The sequence below is a fragment of the Epinephelus fuscoguttatus genome, linkage group LG18 (genome assembly GCF_011397635.1).
Source record: "Epinephelus fuscoguttatus linkage group LG18, E.fuscoguttatus.final_Chr_v1".
Classification (NCBI taxonomy): Eukaryota; Metazoa; Chordata; class Actinopteri; order Perciformes; family Serranidae; genus Epinephelus; species Epinephelus fuscoguttatus.
Genome location: NC_064769.1, coordinates 13,320,867 through 13,337,934, shown reverse-complemented (window position 1 = coordinate 13,337,934; position 17,068 = coordinate 13,320,867). Strand labels below are relative to the sequence as shown.

The following is a 17,068-nucleotide window of genomic DNA, read 5'->3' as shown; positions in this document are numbered from 1 at the left end:
AGTGAGGAATGCACCTGAACTGGATCCTGCAAGAGGAAGAATGACTGCTGAAAGTCGCCAAGCCACCTGTTCCGGGACACAAGTTTCCCTGGCAGGTCCGAGAAAAAATCATTATCCATTCATTTCACCAATCCCCGTCAGCTGCTGTGGCGCAGTTGATCTGACAGCGGCTCAACAACAATGGAGGAGTGTTGCCTGCCCGCTGAGCAAGCGGAGAGACTCAGGGTACACAGAGAAATAGAGAAACAACTTCGACGTGATAAAAGAGACTCTCACCGGGAGCTCAAGTTGCTGCTTTTAGGTGAGTGTCACTATAGTTTATTTATTAACTTTTAACATTTTCACTCACTGCGAATGAGAATATTTGGAAATGATTAACTTCCACATGCTCACCTTATGGGAACCTCACAAATGGACCAGACTTGTATTGCATTGAAATTAGTTTGTTACCATTTAAATGTAGCCCACTTATAACTCATCATAACAGGTTGCTATATATTTTACTGAATTACTATAATTTAAATAAATAAAATGTATTATATAACCAGAAGATGTCCCACTGAGATAAAACTTTTATTTTTCAAAGGAGTCCTGGCCAAGATAGGCAGCAGCAGAAGATAAAAACAAGTAACAAATTGCAGTAAAAGCCACATATTCACAATATTAGTTTAAGCACAGACACTCAAACAATTCTGTCTCTAGGTGTTTCACAATGGGTTTGAAAGCATTCAAAGAAATCAAATCATGGAGTTTTGCAATGTATTCCAGTCTGAGGGTGCAGAATATCTCAAAGCCCTCAACCACTGTTAGTACAAAGATTTGGTACAGACAGCATGTCTCGTAAACACTGTTGTGTGAAATATAAATACATAGATTGGATGGGGGCAACCCAAGATTTGTGCTTTATATAAAAGATAGACTACATGATATATTGTGTTCTGTACAATATCATTAGCTCAACAGAAATGTTAAAGGAAGAGGTGCCTGTGAGGACGATTTATCCAGGAAGTCACTGTGATTTGTTGAGATGTAGAAATTTAATGTTGTATGCAAGGAATTTGGGGGGGAGGTATATTGGCAGAAATGAAATACAGTGTAATAAGTATGTTTTCTTACCTGAAAATAAGAATTGTTGTGTTTTCATTACCTTAGAGTGAGCCGTTTATCTCCAAAGGGAGCAGGTCCTCGCCCATGGTGTCCGCCATGTTGCACTTCCATGTAACTACTGTAACCCAGGACGGACAAACCAAACACTGGCTCAAGATAGGGCCATTTTTCAGTTTTTGTCTCAGCCATTATAGTTAGCAGCCCCCTCACAACAAGTAACGTCAGTGTTTTTACTTAAATCACTGTTTGTTTTGTTTTGGAGAGGAGGAGACATCTGCAGATTATTCAGCTCATGGTAAAAACATCCCCGAATGCCTGGATCTTTCGTTATCAGAGGAAAAACATAAGCATACATTAGCTGGTGCTGGGCTAGTGGTCCATCTGCGACATGCCAAACAGCGTGAAGCTGTTTTATTCATTGTTTTTACCCGTTAAAATTATCGAATCTGCTCGTTTTGGAGAGGAGACCTGCTGATAATTCACCTCCCGGTACAAACCTATAGAACAATCAACACTGAAGGAATCCTAAGTGGGAGTTCATGCTTGATACATGCTTGAGAAGTTTCAGCAGGTTGCAGTCTGCAGTCCTCACCACTAGATGCCACTAAATCCTCTGAATCCTACATACTATATACATACTTCACTGTATGTACATACTATGTACTGAGGGGGACATTTTACAACAGCGCTTTAGGCTATATTTTAAAGTGAATACCGACATGTGTTTAAGTTAACATGATAAAATAAGTGATGGTTCCACAATGTAATGGCAATAACTTCCCCCCTTGCCTGACAAACTGGATCAGCCACTGTGCTGTTTCCGGGCTGGACCTGTTTGCTTCCAGCTTGCGTGCCTCCAGCATTTTGGCTAGCTTACGCAGGAAACAGTCACGGCGCTATCTGTACTGACCCTGCATCAGTGCTGCTTTGCAGCTAGAAAGAATGTGCTGCAAGCTTGAGTTCAGGGAGCCATGGAGTTGGCAGGTCTCCCAGACGTGCCGTACCAGAGGTGCAGGTTCCAGTGACTGGGAAGGGTATCATACATGGCCCTGATTGGAGAGCTCAGCCTTACACGGGGCATCCTCTACATATCCACCATCCTGACGGCCTTGCGAATCACCCCCCCAACCTCCTTGGTTGTCCATCTTCCATGTTTGTGTTGGCTAACAGCCTTGATTTATCGCTATTCTCAGTGATCTGTCCTTCTTTGTGGCTTTGGACCACATCTTGGGTGCTGTTCCCCATCCAAAACTGGTCCTGCCTGGTTGCTGCAATCCAGTGATCTCGTATCAGTCAATTGATGGCCTTGTCTACTGTCTGCATCGCATTCCACTTGCATCCTGTGCAAACTAGGGCCGTGGTGTTTTCGCAAGACAGGTCAGATGAGTCTCCCAGCTCGATCACAAGCTTCACCTCCTCCTGTTTGTAGCCCTAAGCTCATGAATTTGGTGGAAGCTTCAGGGTGTTTCCCCCAAACAGTGTTGTGTTGAAAAGACACTGAGGAAGGCCCAGCCATTTACAGATATAGTTGTTGGCTTTGGAGTCCCTCTTCAGAGCTGTTGTTGAGGTGATGTCATACAACTTCAATACGCCACATCATGTCATCATCACATGTTGGGATAAGGTGAACTTGTGACACCAGAACTTACCTCGTTGGAAGTTTTGGTTGATCTTGCTCAGACTGTGCTTGTTCTCATGTTGACAGGAAAAGGTTGATCACCAAAGTAATTTCAATAAGGAGAGACAGAAGAATTAAGGATGATATTTAATACAGAATATGAGTGTACACATTAACAGATGATTTGTGCTGATTAAGATTTAACGGAAGTCTTTGGCGCTTGGACACCAGAGGAAGATATTTTGTGATGGAGGGACATCTGAGCAGCAGTAGGATAAATGGAGTCCATGGAGTCCAGATACTGGTAGTGGTGGTGGCTGGTGACTCTGAGGCTGCTGACTGCTGAGGCAGTAGTGTTGTGTCGTTCGCGAATGAATCGTTCAAAAGAACAAATCTGTTGAGTGAACGTACTGAACTGAATCACTTCCGGAACTGATTTGTTAATTTCTCAGTTCAGTTGAGCTCAGCAACGAGCGTGCAGGCCGGTAGTGGAACTGCTGATTTGGTCCCTGCGAACGATGAATCACTCACGAGTCACGAGGTAGCCAGGGTGCAAGGAGGGACTGCCTACCACGTGACAAATCACTCGGTGAATGAATCACTTGGTGAACGAATCACTCTGTTAACGAATCACTCGGTGAACAATGTAAACCCAATCCCTGAGTGATTCAAATAATTTCTTTTCAACGATACACTTTCATAGGGACCGCTTTCTCCAAGCTAACGGCTAATGTAGCCATTAGTCAAGCCACATGAACAAAATCACACACCTCCTCATTGTTTTATCAGACGTAGTTTCCAGATAAACAAATTTAAAACATTAGGCTGGTCAGTAATTAGACTCACCAGTGCAGGACAGACGCAGCAGCATCTCAACGGTTTATCAGTTCAGTGAGTCGGACTACGCAGTACACAGTACGGCTGGGCGATATGGCCTAAAAAAAAAAAATCCGATTCACGATTTAAGTCGATTTTTTTCCCCTCCTAGTTAAAAAAAATATATATTTGCAGCCTGGTAGCACATACCTGGGGTCCAAAGCTTTCAGCATGTGAATAAACCCCAGCTTTTCCACGGTAGCCTATATATGGGCACCATATCTCTTGCAATATACATTGCGACTGCATCTGTGATCGCTTTCCACCAGACCCCTTTCTTATCATACGGCAGTGTTTCCCCTACCATTATATTGGATCACAACAGAAGTCATTTAAGGTTACCTTTCCTATAGAACAGGTCTATACCTTGTCCTTTTATTAAACAAACTAAATAGCCTTATATTACAGGCTGAGCCTGATGTGTGTGGCTTGTGTATGTGTGTGTGTGTGTGTGTGTGTGTGGAGCTGTGTATGTGTGTAGTTGATGTAGGAGGTATGAGACGTTAGTGCGCCGGTTGTGGTGTGTGACGTCAGACGGATGCGCCCTAGGAAGAAAGTGAGACGTGCTATGTTATTTACATCGAGCAGCCACAGTGAAGAAGCCTACGCAGTTCTGCATGTTGTTTTTGAGTTATTTCCCTCTATGTAAAAGTCAGACACTGATGAGAGAGGCTGTGCATCATCCCTGCAGTGCTGAAAATAAAGTGCCGTTCTTTAACGCAGACAAAGTCCCGTTGTTTATGTGTTGTTGCCACAACGAGCTAACACAAGCTAAAGGAGCTAATGGTCTTCGGAGGTGCCTTTACTACGGTTCAGGGGTTTGCCAGCTTGGCGTTGGTAACACTTATTCATCTTATTTACACAACGGCATGTCATTTCTGTCCCTACACAGTGCGCGTCTAAAATCCTCCTCTGCTCTCTGTGTCGCGCACGGTGGACTTCGGCCCTGATGCACACACGCGCACACGCACACACACACACACACACACACACACAGGTGTGCACACAAAAGCACTGAAGAACTCGTTCCCTTTCTTGAGAACGAGTTTTTCCCCGCTCGCTGCCATGTTGTTTGTGTATCAAGCGCGCAGGGGGGAGGGGTGAGCCCACTCTGAACTACCGGAGCCCAGCGTGGAGCGGCGGTGGCGGATTTTAAATAGAAACTCGATTTTCATTAAAACAAATCGGCCTAAATTGCAAATTCGAATTAATCGATAAAATCGATTTATCGCCCAGCCCTAGTACATAGTCAGGGCTCCTCCTGCCAAGCACTGAACAATTTGGTGAACAAATCTTTTGAACGTATCTTTTTAATGAACTGATTCTAGTGATTCAGTAACATCTAAAGAAAGGCTTTGCCCATCACTATGAGGCAGATGAATCTGTAAGGACTAGGTGATGATGAGGAAGTGGAGGGTGCACACGACGGCAGCAAGAAAGAACTGCGGCAGATATTTAAAATGAGGAGCAGTAAGATGATAGGCTGATGGAGAAGGTTTGTCTCTGTGCTGTTGGTTTATTTTGAATCAGCTGATGACTCAATTGACAGACCCAGACAATGACACCTACAGATAGTGAGTGAGCATACATGCAAGAAGTGAATGGCAGGGTGAGAAAGAAACTTAGGGCCTGTCCCAATACCCCTACATTTGCACGTTCCTCCAAGGGGTAGGGGTGTCCCAATTCCTTTTTGCGTGTAGGGGTAGGGGGCATAACAAGGGGTAGTGGGTATGAAACTAGCCCTTCGGAGCGAGGGATTTCAGATGCTGACTTGCCAGCTAGGGGTAGATGTCATCATGGCTACCACCAAGCAAGAGACGGGGAAAAAAGTTCATACATAGCTAACGTTACCATTGTCAGGTTGCTTGTTAGCTAGCTAGCTAGCTCGCACTATCTGGTGTCTGTCATCTGTCCTGTTCTGCAAAATTGTTGGATTTTTCACATTACGATAACACGCCAGCTAACTATGCTGCCTCGTAATGTTAGCTGGTTAGCTAGCTAGCTAGCAGAAGTCCCCTGTCGTCTGTTGTTCATCAAACGAAGCATGATGAATACAGCAAACGCGATTGGTAGGATGAACTCACCTGGAGACTCCATTGTAGATGCTGGTTGGAAATGTAGAATCCTCGCAGCTTCCTGTTTAAAATAGTTATGTTTGCGTGAACGTAACCGATGCGGTGACGTAGTAAGTGGTGTCCCAATTCCTAGGGAAAGATTTCAACCCCTACCCCTCGTTGCTTCATTTCGAAGGCCAAGGGGTAGTGGGCAATGGCTAGGGGTAGGGCCAAGGGCTAAGGGGTAGTGGACAAGGGGGGGTATTGGGATTGGGCCTTAGAGCCTGAGCATGAAAAGTACTGTCTTTCTGACGGAACCTTGGCTAGAGCTCCATCAGTATTCATCCTCTGAGCACAATATTAAATGCCATTATATTAGTATATTAGAACAGTTTTTGAGACATCAAAACCAAAAATGACATCCTCTGGGGACCGTGATGCATCCAAAAGTTTTGACATATTTCAGTCTGGGCTAAAGTGTTGGACTTACCTGAAGTCAGGTACCACATTAGGTAGAGCTGATAAACCCAGCAAATACAAAAGTATGAGGATCGATAGATAGCAAGGCTTTGGTATGTGTTTTGGATTGCACAGTATTTTTAAAGTAGTTCCAGGTTACCTTTTGCATTCCTCAAATAGTTGGTGAAGCCCTGCTGTATGTGCTGTTGCTTGGTTAGGATGTTTTTGCTTATGAGACCAAAGTCATATTAGGTCAACGCATGCAGGGTGCCTTCTTACTGTTCTGATTGAATTGTGCATATGCAAAATACAATCAACAGGTAAGTTAAACACGCAGAGCATGAAAAGAGAATAAATGTGTCACACAGTGCAGAGCCACATTTTGACAATGCTGATGATAAGCAAACACCACTCGTGTGAAATAAACCACAGCTTCTCATGAGGCCTGTTTTTTTCCCCACAACTATCAAAACAGCCCACTTATAAAAGCTTGACTGTTGGGTATGTTGGAAACAATGCATTACACATGAGGGACTTTGTTTAAAGGTCAGCACTACTATAAACTTCAACTTGAGTTTGGAGATTGGAATATCCTCCTGTAAAGGTCAGTGTAATGGTTAACATTTTTAGGCATTTCAGGTGCTTAGCTGACATTCTTATCAAGAGTAATTTACAACCAGATGGCAGGAAGCTGTTTCACTCAAGGGCACAGGGGTGTTGATTGACTTGCAGGGATTAAACACAAATCTTCAGTCTACCTTTTATTAATTTATATTGTGTATTTATCTTTTATTTTGTTTTAATTTTGGTCAGCCTGTTTTTATGGTTTGATTTGTTCTTTATCTGTTTTTGAGACGTTTATGTACATGCAAATACATAGTAATTAGAGTGAAAGGTGTACATGTGTATGTAGTCTCGCCACCAGACAATCAGAGATATCCGCCTTCTGATAGTCTGGGGACACTCCTTTCTAAAGTGTGTTTAACACACCGGCGAAAACGGCCGGCAACAAAGCAACGCCTCTTGCATTTTTGAAAAGGACACGCCCTCCTGGAAATGTGCGCTTCCCCTTTTCTCGTCCGCAAGGCAACAAACACACAGAGAGCTTGAAAATGGATGCCGAGAGATGTAACTACGTTTTATCAAATGTGTGCTCAGTCCACAAGATTGTGGAAATGAAGGACTTACAGTGACTTGAGCCATTTTGTACCGCTACCGCGTGTTTCTAGTCAGAAACTTAAACTCTGAAATTGTATCCGCCCATCTAAACAGAAAATCAGGGAGAAAGACATCAGTCTTTAGTTAAGCAAAGCGTCTAAAGACTGACTTGTGAGTCTAATGTGTATAATACTCAGTATTTCCCACAGAATAAGAATTTATGTGTGGTGGGGGGTTGGGGGATTGATAACTGACTAGTTGATCCGATCAGGGCTGATGAGGCGAGAGCATGCAAACTTTTAGACCCAGCGCAATGAACGGTTTAGTTTCACTTTTGCTCTATGGTCCAGCTCCAAAAAACAGAAAATCATAATGTAGCGGCAAATGATGTTGTCGTGCTGGGCCATCACAAATAAATCATTGGGTGGGAAACCCTGCAATTCTTTTATATGTAATATTTTATCCCTATATTTTAACCTCTGCACTATTTTCCAATGTATATTCTCATTTATATTTTTTTTACTTTAAAATATATACATATACATTTTGTTTGAGCATTGTTAAAGGGAGCCTGAGATCTTTTTTTACTGGCAGCGACTGCTTCTGTGTTGTGCATATGACAAGAACTAGCTTGGATGTTATACCCCCATACATATATACTGTTATATCTGAGTAACAACATTAGCACTGAAGTGTTTGAACAAACAAATGAAAGGTTGCCAGCTTGAGCTATACCTGAAGAAACCAAGTATATCCACCTACTCACGTACGCATAGTCACATCTATGGCTTGGGGAAAAAAAACTGTGAAACATTAACTTCTGAAAATGTTCTTGCATTCTCAAGAATAAAGCCTTTTTGTTGTTGTTTTGTTGCCAAAATCCAGTTTAGCTGCAACTGATTGATGTTCAGATGATTTTTTTTGTGCTTGGCCTATTTCTAGCATTGCTTTGATCATATTCCATTTTTCATCCTTCGGTCTCATTCATCTCATTTGCCTAGGGACTGGTGAAAGTGGGAAGAGCACTTTCATCAAACAGATGAGGATCATCCATGGCAGTGGGTACAGTGAAGCTGACAGGAAAGGTTTCACTCGGCTAGTGTTTCAGAACATCGTCACAGCCATCCAGGCCCTGATCAACGCCATGGAGACTCTAAAGATTGACTACATCGATGACCAGAACACTGTGAGAAACTCTGCAGGTTTTTCAAAAAGATAATGCTAATGTTTTATGTAGCATGCCATAAAGTTCAGTGTGTCACTGACTGGTTAACAGAGGTGGGAACGAATCATTGTCTTGAAAGTCACAAGTAAGTCTTTGCACTCAACTCCTAATTCAAGTCCCAGGTTAAGACGGGCAAGTCCCAAGTCCTAAACAAGTATGCACAAACTTGTGTTTAAACCGTGCGTACTAATACTATAGTAGATATCCGGGATTCATCAACATTTTCTTACCTGAATTTTTTCATACTCTGCAAACAAATTTAGAAGTGCCTCAGACCAGGCATACGCTCAGATGATAAAGGCTGTCTTAGAAAATGTAAACATACAGCTTTCAGTTAAATGCGTAACACCATATTAATTTAAAAGGCTTTAATAGACACTATTTAAAATCATTAATTCACTAATGCATCAGTCAAATGTCATATAACTATGAAACCGGCAACCTTTCATTATGAATTTAAAAATGTATCTATGAAAACGGAGTGTCCCAGTTTTTAACTGTATAAAAGTTGTGCATATCTCCATTTGTAGGCATTTGGCTAATTGGTAGCCTATTAATAGGCATGGAGGGTATATCAAAGATGATCTCTGTTGCAAAGATGCAGGTGTTAAAATGCCATATCTAACTATCTAACTAAGATATCACAATCTTGGCCTTCAGGAGAGAATGCATCAGAGACTGACATGTTCGAACATGTTTGAAGAGAATGACGAACGGCTTATCAGCTGTTTCCGACTGCCCTCACATTGACAGACGATCACTGAAGGTCCCACACTGGTGCGTCGGGGCCTTGATATGTGCATAGAAACAACTTGAGGGTGTGGCAGCATCAGTACCCTGATTGCAGATAGCAGGCACGGACCTATCAATTTAGAATGATTATGATTCACCAACATATGCACGGTGTTAAAAAATGAAATGAAAAAACAACAGCCAGTGCGCACGTGTCATGAATTCGACAATTATTTTGCATGTGCACTTATCAAATGTGCAGGGTAAGAATTTTTCTATGCACATATGAGTGAATGAGGCCCATTGTTGTTAAAGTCCAAGTAGAGTTTTGATTCTTTTTTTGATTTTATCAACTTGAGTCAAAATCAAATTTGATACCCGAGTCTGACTTTAGTCCAAGTCATGTGATTTGAGTCCACACCTCTCCCGGTTAACAAGACTAACAAAGAGTTTAACCTCTGTGAGGCTGTGCTTTGAGCTAACATCACCGCGCTAACATGCTAACAATGACAGTGCTATCACGCTGAGGTTTAGCAGGCTGTTTAACATGTTCATCATCTTAATTTGGCATGTTAGCAGGGGGCGGGCTGGCCATAGGGAGGTTCGGGAGTATTCCCGAATGGCCGGTCTGTTCCAGGCCGAACCAGCCGGTGGTCGGAACGTTTTTTTTTTTACCCCATAAAATGCAGCCGCGGTTGACCGCAGCAGCCTGCCCTTGCAGTTGCAGGTTGCACAGAGTGGAACGTCAGACTGGGGCAATCTAATATTTTGCATATTAAGGGGAGATACGAGCGGCCCCTCCTAATTTGAGCTGATCCTTGTTTCTATTGAAATGTGATTGGCTCAGCCGCTCAGTCATTAAACTGTTATTTTCCTGTTTAAAAAAAAAAAAAAGAAAAAAGAAAGAGGAGCGGGGTAAATTAGCAGTGCGTCCAAATTCACACCTGCTCCGCGACCGTTCGTCATAGCGAGAAGCCACGCATATCACGTGAAACAGCGGAACGGCAGCTTTCCGACAAGACCAAGCACTTGTCGGTTGTCCACAGTTTTCACAGCGAAAACAAATTATAAATTTACACTAAAATCAAGAATAACAGAGCTTTCATATAGCTTTGCACACACATTACTCTTGGATGGATTACCTGCGAATACAGGCTCGCACAGAAATGCCTCGCATATCACATGAAAGCTCAGGAGCAGAGCTTTCCAGTGATACCACACACATCATTGTGCTGTCATCCCATCATGCTATAAATCCAGATCAATTGTCTACAAAATAAAAACCTGACAAATTTCTTTACAATCCATTATACAGATCTTGTTATCAGTCACTTCATATAGTGAGGAATATCATATCTTACCACGTCTGAGGCTTGTGTGTGTTTCTCCCTGTCTATCCACATTTGTAGTCCGGCTTTCAAGATGTAAATATCTCCATATTGTCCAGTTGACACTCCATCAAACTTTGTATGACAAGACCAGCACATTTCACCTTTTTGACTTGTGAATGAGTCAATGGAATTTCTTGCAATAATGAAAACATATTGGCAATCATGTCCGCCTGGCACAAACCACATGTTTTGTACAACTGTGAAGTGACAGAATGTCCCACCATCATGGTTCTTATATTGCCAGATTCCAGAGAGTCTCCCCTCTTCATATATGGCAGCATGTCATTTTCCAACTTGCTATGGTGAGATACATGTAGAAATGTAAGAATTTAGTAACACAGATTTGCTTTATCATTGATGTAAAAATTAATATAAAATACAGGCACATAGAAGGACATGGCATGATGGCAAATCTGGTTAGCCCAGATTGTCCTGAAAAAACAAACAAGATATAGCATGTGTATGTAGCCTTTATAATGACTGTGATATGAGCTTAAAAGTAAAGGCAGGAAAAATACCCCCAAAAAGGCCTTGGGCCCATAGGGTTAATATCATTAGATTGTTTTTATACTGCAAATAAAGTATTTGTGTTAAAATTACGGTTCCACTTGCATCTGTCGTGCGATCGGAAAAAAGGCCTCTCCAAACCAAGCTCCCAGGCTGAATTTCAACCCCAGCCCGCCCCTGCGTGTTAGCATGCTAACATTTGGTAATTGGCAGTAAACACAGGGTACAGCTGGAGTTACTGGGAATGTCATTAGATTTGTAGGTTACCTCCATTAAAATTTTGACTGATAACGAGGAACGTTCAGGCATTTCCCTCAAAACTACAAATGTCAACGTTATGGTGGTGCTGGAGAAGAAGTCAGGCAACCACCAAAGTCATTAGAATGGGGACAGTCAGTGTCTGTACAAAAATTTCATGGCAAGCCATGTAGTAATTGTTGAGATATTTTTGTCTGGACCGAAGTGGTGGATACACAACCAACTGACTGACCACCCATAGAGCCACATCGCCAGAAAAACACTTTTACCACATCAGAGTTGGTTTCCACAAAATCCACCTAGTTCTAGATAGAGTTCTGTCACAGTTCTTGTCCTGCTAATGGTCTATTAATAGGTCAGTCAAAGATTGAAAGTTTGTGTTTAGAAAAATCCCTTGTGGATATCTTGTATGTGAATCAGAGCCACGCACAGAAGCTGAGCCAAGTGGAGGCAGACCAGGTGTCCACTTTGGAGGCTTGGCAGGTGGACGCCATTAGGCGAGTGTGGAATGACCACGGTATTCAAAGGTGCTACGACCGCAGGAGGGAATTCCAGTTATCTGACTCTGCCAAATAGTAAGACTTTTACGTGTTTTATGTCATTTTCATAAACCAGAGAACTTTATTTTGCATTCATCAACTCGATTTTAAGCGTGTGGATTCATACTGATAAAATGTAATTGTTAATGTGCATGTAATAAGTGCAGATCTCTGTATGATGTTCCCTTTTATCCAAGCACTGTAATAAAGTGGATTCATTGTTTACTTTTCAGTTACCTGAGCGACTTGGACAGAATCACAGCCCAGTTTTACATCCCCACCCTGCAGGACATCCTGAGGGTCAGGGTCCCCACCACGGGCATCATAGAGTACCCCTTTGACCTTTCCAAAGTTATCTTCAGGTAGGGTGTTATATTTATTACCTGCCACGGCAAAAATATAAGGAAAATCGAAAAACTTTGCAAACATTTGGCAGGTTTTCGGACTAAAACAACACAAAGAAAAACAGAAACCCTGATTTGGTTTTTGCACCCAGCAGTGACCTCAAATCCCCATATTTCCTTGATGTTTTCAAACTTCACTAAGGAAATTTGTGGATTTGGTGAAACTATTTGGCACTATAACAAGCTCAGAGAGGGCAGCAGTTAAAGAAGTAGTTCAACATTTTATATTTTATATTGCTAATAGTTGGATGAGAAGATTGATACCACTCTCAAGTCTGTAGGCTAAACATAAAGCTAGCTTTAGCCTAGCGTTAAGATTGAAAACTGTAAGAAATGGCCTGGCTATGTCCAAAGTTTAGATATAAAAGCTAATAGCTCACTATTTAACACGCTCTATTTTTTTTTTTTTTTTTGGTTAATTAGGTAAATACTCATGTTATTTAGTGAGCTTTGGAGGTACCAGTAAACAGATTTTTTTTTTTTTTAGCTTTGGACAGAGCCATGCTATTTGTTCCCATATGCTAAGCTATATGGGGTGCCGTTTGTAAAGTGTCTCACGCTGAAAATAACATCAACATTTTGCCACATTTAGCTTCAAACAATGTTTAAAAAAGTATTGTGATTTTTTTAACGTCACCTTTTACCACATTTACAGCAATATTTGTTAACTTAGAAATATATTAAATAGTTAAATCTAAATATTAAATGTGGCACCTAAATGTTAAATGTTAAATCTAAATATTAAATCTAAATCTAAATGCTAAATCTAAATCTAAATCTAAATGTTAAATCTAAATATTAAATCTAAATCTAAATGCTAAATCTAAATCTAAATATTAAATCTAAATCTAAATCTGAATGTTAAATCTAAATGCTAAATATAAATATAAATGTTAAATCTAAATATTAAATCTAAATCTAAATCTAAATCTAAATGTTAAATCTAAATGTTCTGGGTGAAACTAAATATTTAGCTAATATGCAAATTCACACTGCCGGTCACCGGAAGTACCAAAATAAAAGCTCGAGATGGTCAGACTGTTTATAGAATCAAATAACGAATTAAAACCAACTTATCGGGGGAAATGGACACTTGAACATACATTAGCGTGATAATAACTACCTAAAATAACAAGAAACGTGTTTGGAGAAATTTTATTTGATGTGTACTTTGAGCTGTTAGTGTCCCTTCTGAGGGAATCACCTTGTTGTTTACAAATACTTCCGGGTAGAAAACCAGCGGAGTTTAGCAACATATATATATATGCACATCTCACGTTTTTCACGTCACTGTATCACCGTTTAGACTAATCTGGTGTTTGTAAAGCCTATAAACACTATGACTGAACAAACATTACTATCACGGTCTGAAATTAATAACATGGTTATCGTAGATTAGCGGGGCTAACTGTTAGCTGTTAGCCCCGTTAGCGGTGTCTGTAATGACTCACTAACTCTAAACGGTCCGTGAAGAAAATATTTTTTCCAGCGGATGTCTTAGTTACAACATGATTGAGCTAACTGGAGTAGTTTAATGTCGTATCCGACAATGGGAGACATTTAACAGATGACGTCCTGATAGCTTTGCTGCTGCGCCACTGATGCTTTCTAGACATCGTGATTTCCCAAAATTGAATAAATACCACATCGCAACACAAAACTGCTTTGCTAGCTCAATCATGTTGTAACTAAGACATCCGCTGGAAAAAAAATTTTTTTTCACGGACCGTTTAAGAGTTAATGAGTCATTACAGACACTGCTAACGGGGCTAAGAACTGACGGTTGTTAGCTTAGTTTAGGTTGTTAATCCCTCCGAAGGGACACTAACAACTCAAAGTACACGTCAAATAAAATTTCTCCAAACACATTTCTTGTTATTTTAGGTAGTTATTATCACGCTAATGTATGTTCAAGTGTCCATTTCCCCCGATAAGTTGGTTTTAATTCGTTATTTGATTCTATAAACCGTCTGACCATCTCGAGCTTTTATTTTGGTACTTCCGGTGACCGGCAGTGTGAATTTGCATATTAGCTAAATATTTAGTTTCACCCAGAACATTTAGATTTAACATTTAGATTTAGATTTAGATTTAGATTTAATATTTAGATTTATATTTATATTTAGCATTTAGATTTAGCATTTAGATTTAGATTTAATATTTAGATTTAACATTTAGATTTAGATTTAGATTTAGATTTAATATTTAGATTTAACATTTAGGTGCCACATTTAATATTTAGATTTAACTATTTAATATATTTCTAAGTTAACAAATATTGCTGTAAATGTGGTAAAAGGTGACGTTAAAAAAATCACAATACTTTTTTAAACATTGTTTGAAGCTAAATGTGGCAAAATGTTGATGTTATTTTCAGCGTGAGACACTTTACAAACGGCACCCCATAAAGCTAAGCTCTAGCTTCATATTTAGCATCTTCTCATCTAACCTTTGGCAAGAAAGCAAATCAGTGTATTTCACAAATTAGCAAACTATTCCTATAACATTAACTTCAGTCAGTGCTGATGTGTCTCTAGGATGGTGGATGTGGGTGGCCAGCGTTCAGAGAGGAAGAAATGGATCCACTGTTTTGAGAATGTCACCTCCATCATATTTCTGGCGGCCCTCAGCGAGTACGATCAAGTCCTTTACGAGAGTGAGAATGATGTAAGGTCAAAACTCAGTCTCATTCACAATTATGATTTCATTCTTGACTTTTGGTGCCATTTGGAATCTAGCTTTAAAAACAATAATTATTTCCATACATGAGGCTTGTCTGAGACTTTTCTCACCTCCTTCTACAGAATCGACTGAAAGAGAGCCTCGCCTTGTTCAAGACCATCCTCTCATATGCTTGGTTCCAAGAGTCCTCCACCATCCTCTTCCTGAACAAAACAGACTTGCTAGAGGAGAAAATCACACACTCTCATTTGGCAACCTACTTCCCGGCATTTACTGGTAAAGCTTGCAATCTCTTTTTGCTCTGCTCTGTGTTAAAACAGCATTCATAGCTGAAAATGAAATCACTATTTAGTAGTTAGTGCACCATGTCTACCTTCTGCTATTTTATTTGAGTGTCTGTTTGAGTATTCTGAGTAGAGCTGAAACAAAGGCTCTAAAATGCAAAGATTTCCTTCTTTTCTTTAAAATTTTTCAATATATTTATTTATTTTTTAAGGTTTATACTTTTGGTTACAGCATTTCTCACCATTTTAAAAATATTTTTACAAACCAAACAATCAATGGATTTAAAAAAACAACAACCTAATCTTGATAAATCCATTATGAAAATAATCCTTAGGTGCAGCCTTATATATAATAGAGCTCTACCTCAACCAGCAACAACAGTAACATCCTGCTTTCACATTGATGCATGAGCAATAATAATATAATGATATAACAGTTAATAGTGTAACAGTCACAGGGGTCATTGTTCTGCACTGAGTACTTTTAATACATAAAGTGCATTTTCCTGATTATACTTTTATACGTTTTCAAAGCAGGACTTTATACATGTAATAGAGTATTTTTATTGAGTGGTGTAAGTACTTAAAGTAAAGGATCTGAATACTTTTTCCACTGCTGACATTTTGTGCATTAAATAACTAATCGAGAATACATTTGTTATTAGTTCCAGCATGTATTCTACGTTGAAATGCCACTATGGAACAAATTCACATTTTCCATTGCATGCACATTACTTTATGCTATTAACTGCCTGAAATCTCACTTCACTATTCACTATAGAGTAAACTAAAGAGTGTCTGTTATATTAGGCGAACAGTGTTGTGATTCCAGACACAGTCTTTGTCCTTATTGATCTTTCAGAATACTATATCCCCAAGAACTCTGATTTTGACCACTTTTTTGCCTCCACAGGGCCTCGGTGTGACGTTGAAGCTGCGAAAAAGTTCATCTTGCAAATGTATGTGCAGAATCACAGCGGGCACCCTAAGGCCCTTTACAAACACTACACCTGCGCCACGGACACAGAGAACATCCGGGTTGTCTTCAGAGCCGTCAAAGACACACTCTTCAGAGAGAACCTTGAAAGATTCAACCTCGAATAAGGAGGTCGCAGGATAAAGTGACAGTTCACCTTTAGGAACCCGGATCCTGGTTATACAGTAACATGTAACACTTTTATGGACATTTTATCTGTTGTGTGCTGTCGATTGCAGCTTGTTCAAAGACATCAGAGAGAGGCAGTCAGATAGCAGTGTCAGGTAAGGGACACTTACTGTAACTGCACTGTTAAACACTGACAGTTTGTGACATATCTTAAGAAGTGGTAAAAAAGCACATTTTCTATTGCTACAGGAGAGAAACGAACAGCAGTGTCAGTTATTTGAGCTGTTACCAGAGGGGTTATACCATTACTGTTAGATAGATAGACAGTCAGTAAATGGTATTAAACTGGTTAGACGAAGTCTTGTCTGCTAAGAATGTACCCCACCCTGTTTTACCGCTCTGGGAGGAGGGAATAGCCTGCCGGGAACCACAGTGCCTTAGTTTATATTTGTGTTCATGTTTCTATGTGTTTTTAAAATATACTACATGTAATTTGTGTTAAACAAACTGGATTATGCATCGTTCCTTATCTGTCTTGTAACTGTGCACAAAACTTTTTACATTAAAAACGTGTATGTGAAAAACCATTTCATGATATATGACAGCAGCTGCATGGCGCTGATTAACCAAAGGCTGTTTTTGGATGTGTCCACTCTGTGCTGTAGCTTC

The 17,068-nt window shown here is 40.3% G+C and overlaps 1 protein-coding gene across 1 annotated transcript; it reads left to right on the top strand.

The window, feature by feature from the left end:
• Positions 1 to 16,986, top strand: LOC125878623 (guanine nucleotide-binding protein subunit alpha-14-like). Its single transcript, XM_049559938.1, has 7 exons — positions 1 to 301; positions 8,274 to 8,458; positions 11,806 to 11,960; positions 12,158 to 12,286; positions 14,866 to 14,995; positions 15,133 to 15,286; positions 16,208 to 16,986. The coding sequence occupies exons 1-7, from the start codon at positions 181 to 183 to the stop codon at positions 16,396 to 16,398; spliced, it is 1,065 nt and encodes a 354-aa protein (XP_049415895.1). The 5' UTR covers positions 1 to 180; the 3' UTR covers positions 16,399 to 16,986.
• Positions 16,987 to 17,068: the final 82 nt, after the last annotated feature.

Bases quoted from the DNA above. Each gene is read 5' to 3' on its own strand.
- LOC125878623 (XM_049559938.1), top strand. From the start codon at position 181: ATGGAGGAGTGTTGCCTGCCCGCTGAGCAAGCGGAGAGACTCAGGGTA. The intron at 302-8,273 runs GTGAGTGTCACT...TCATTTGCCTAG, and splicing joins GCTCAAGTTGCTGCTTTTAG to GGACTGGTGAAAGTGGGAAG. The intron at 8,459-11,805 runs GTGAGAAACTCT...TATGTGAATCAG, and splicing joins ACATCGATGACCAGAACACT to AGCCACGCACAGAAGCTGAG.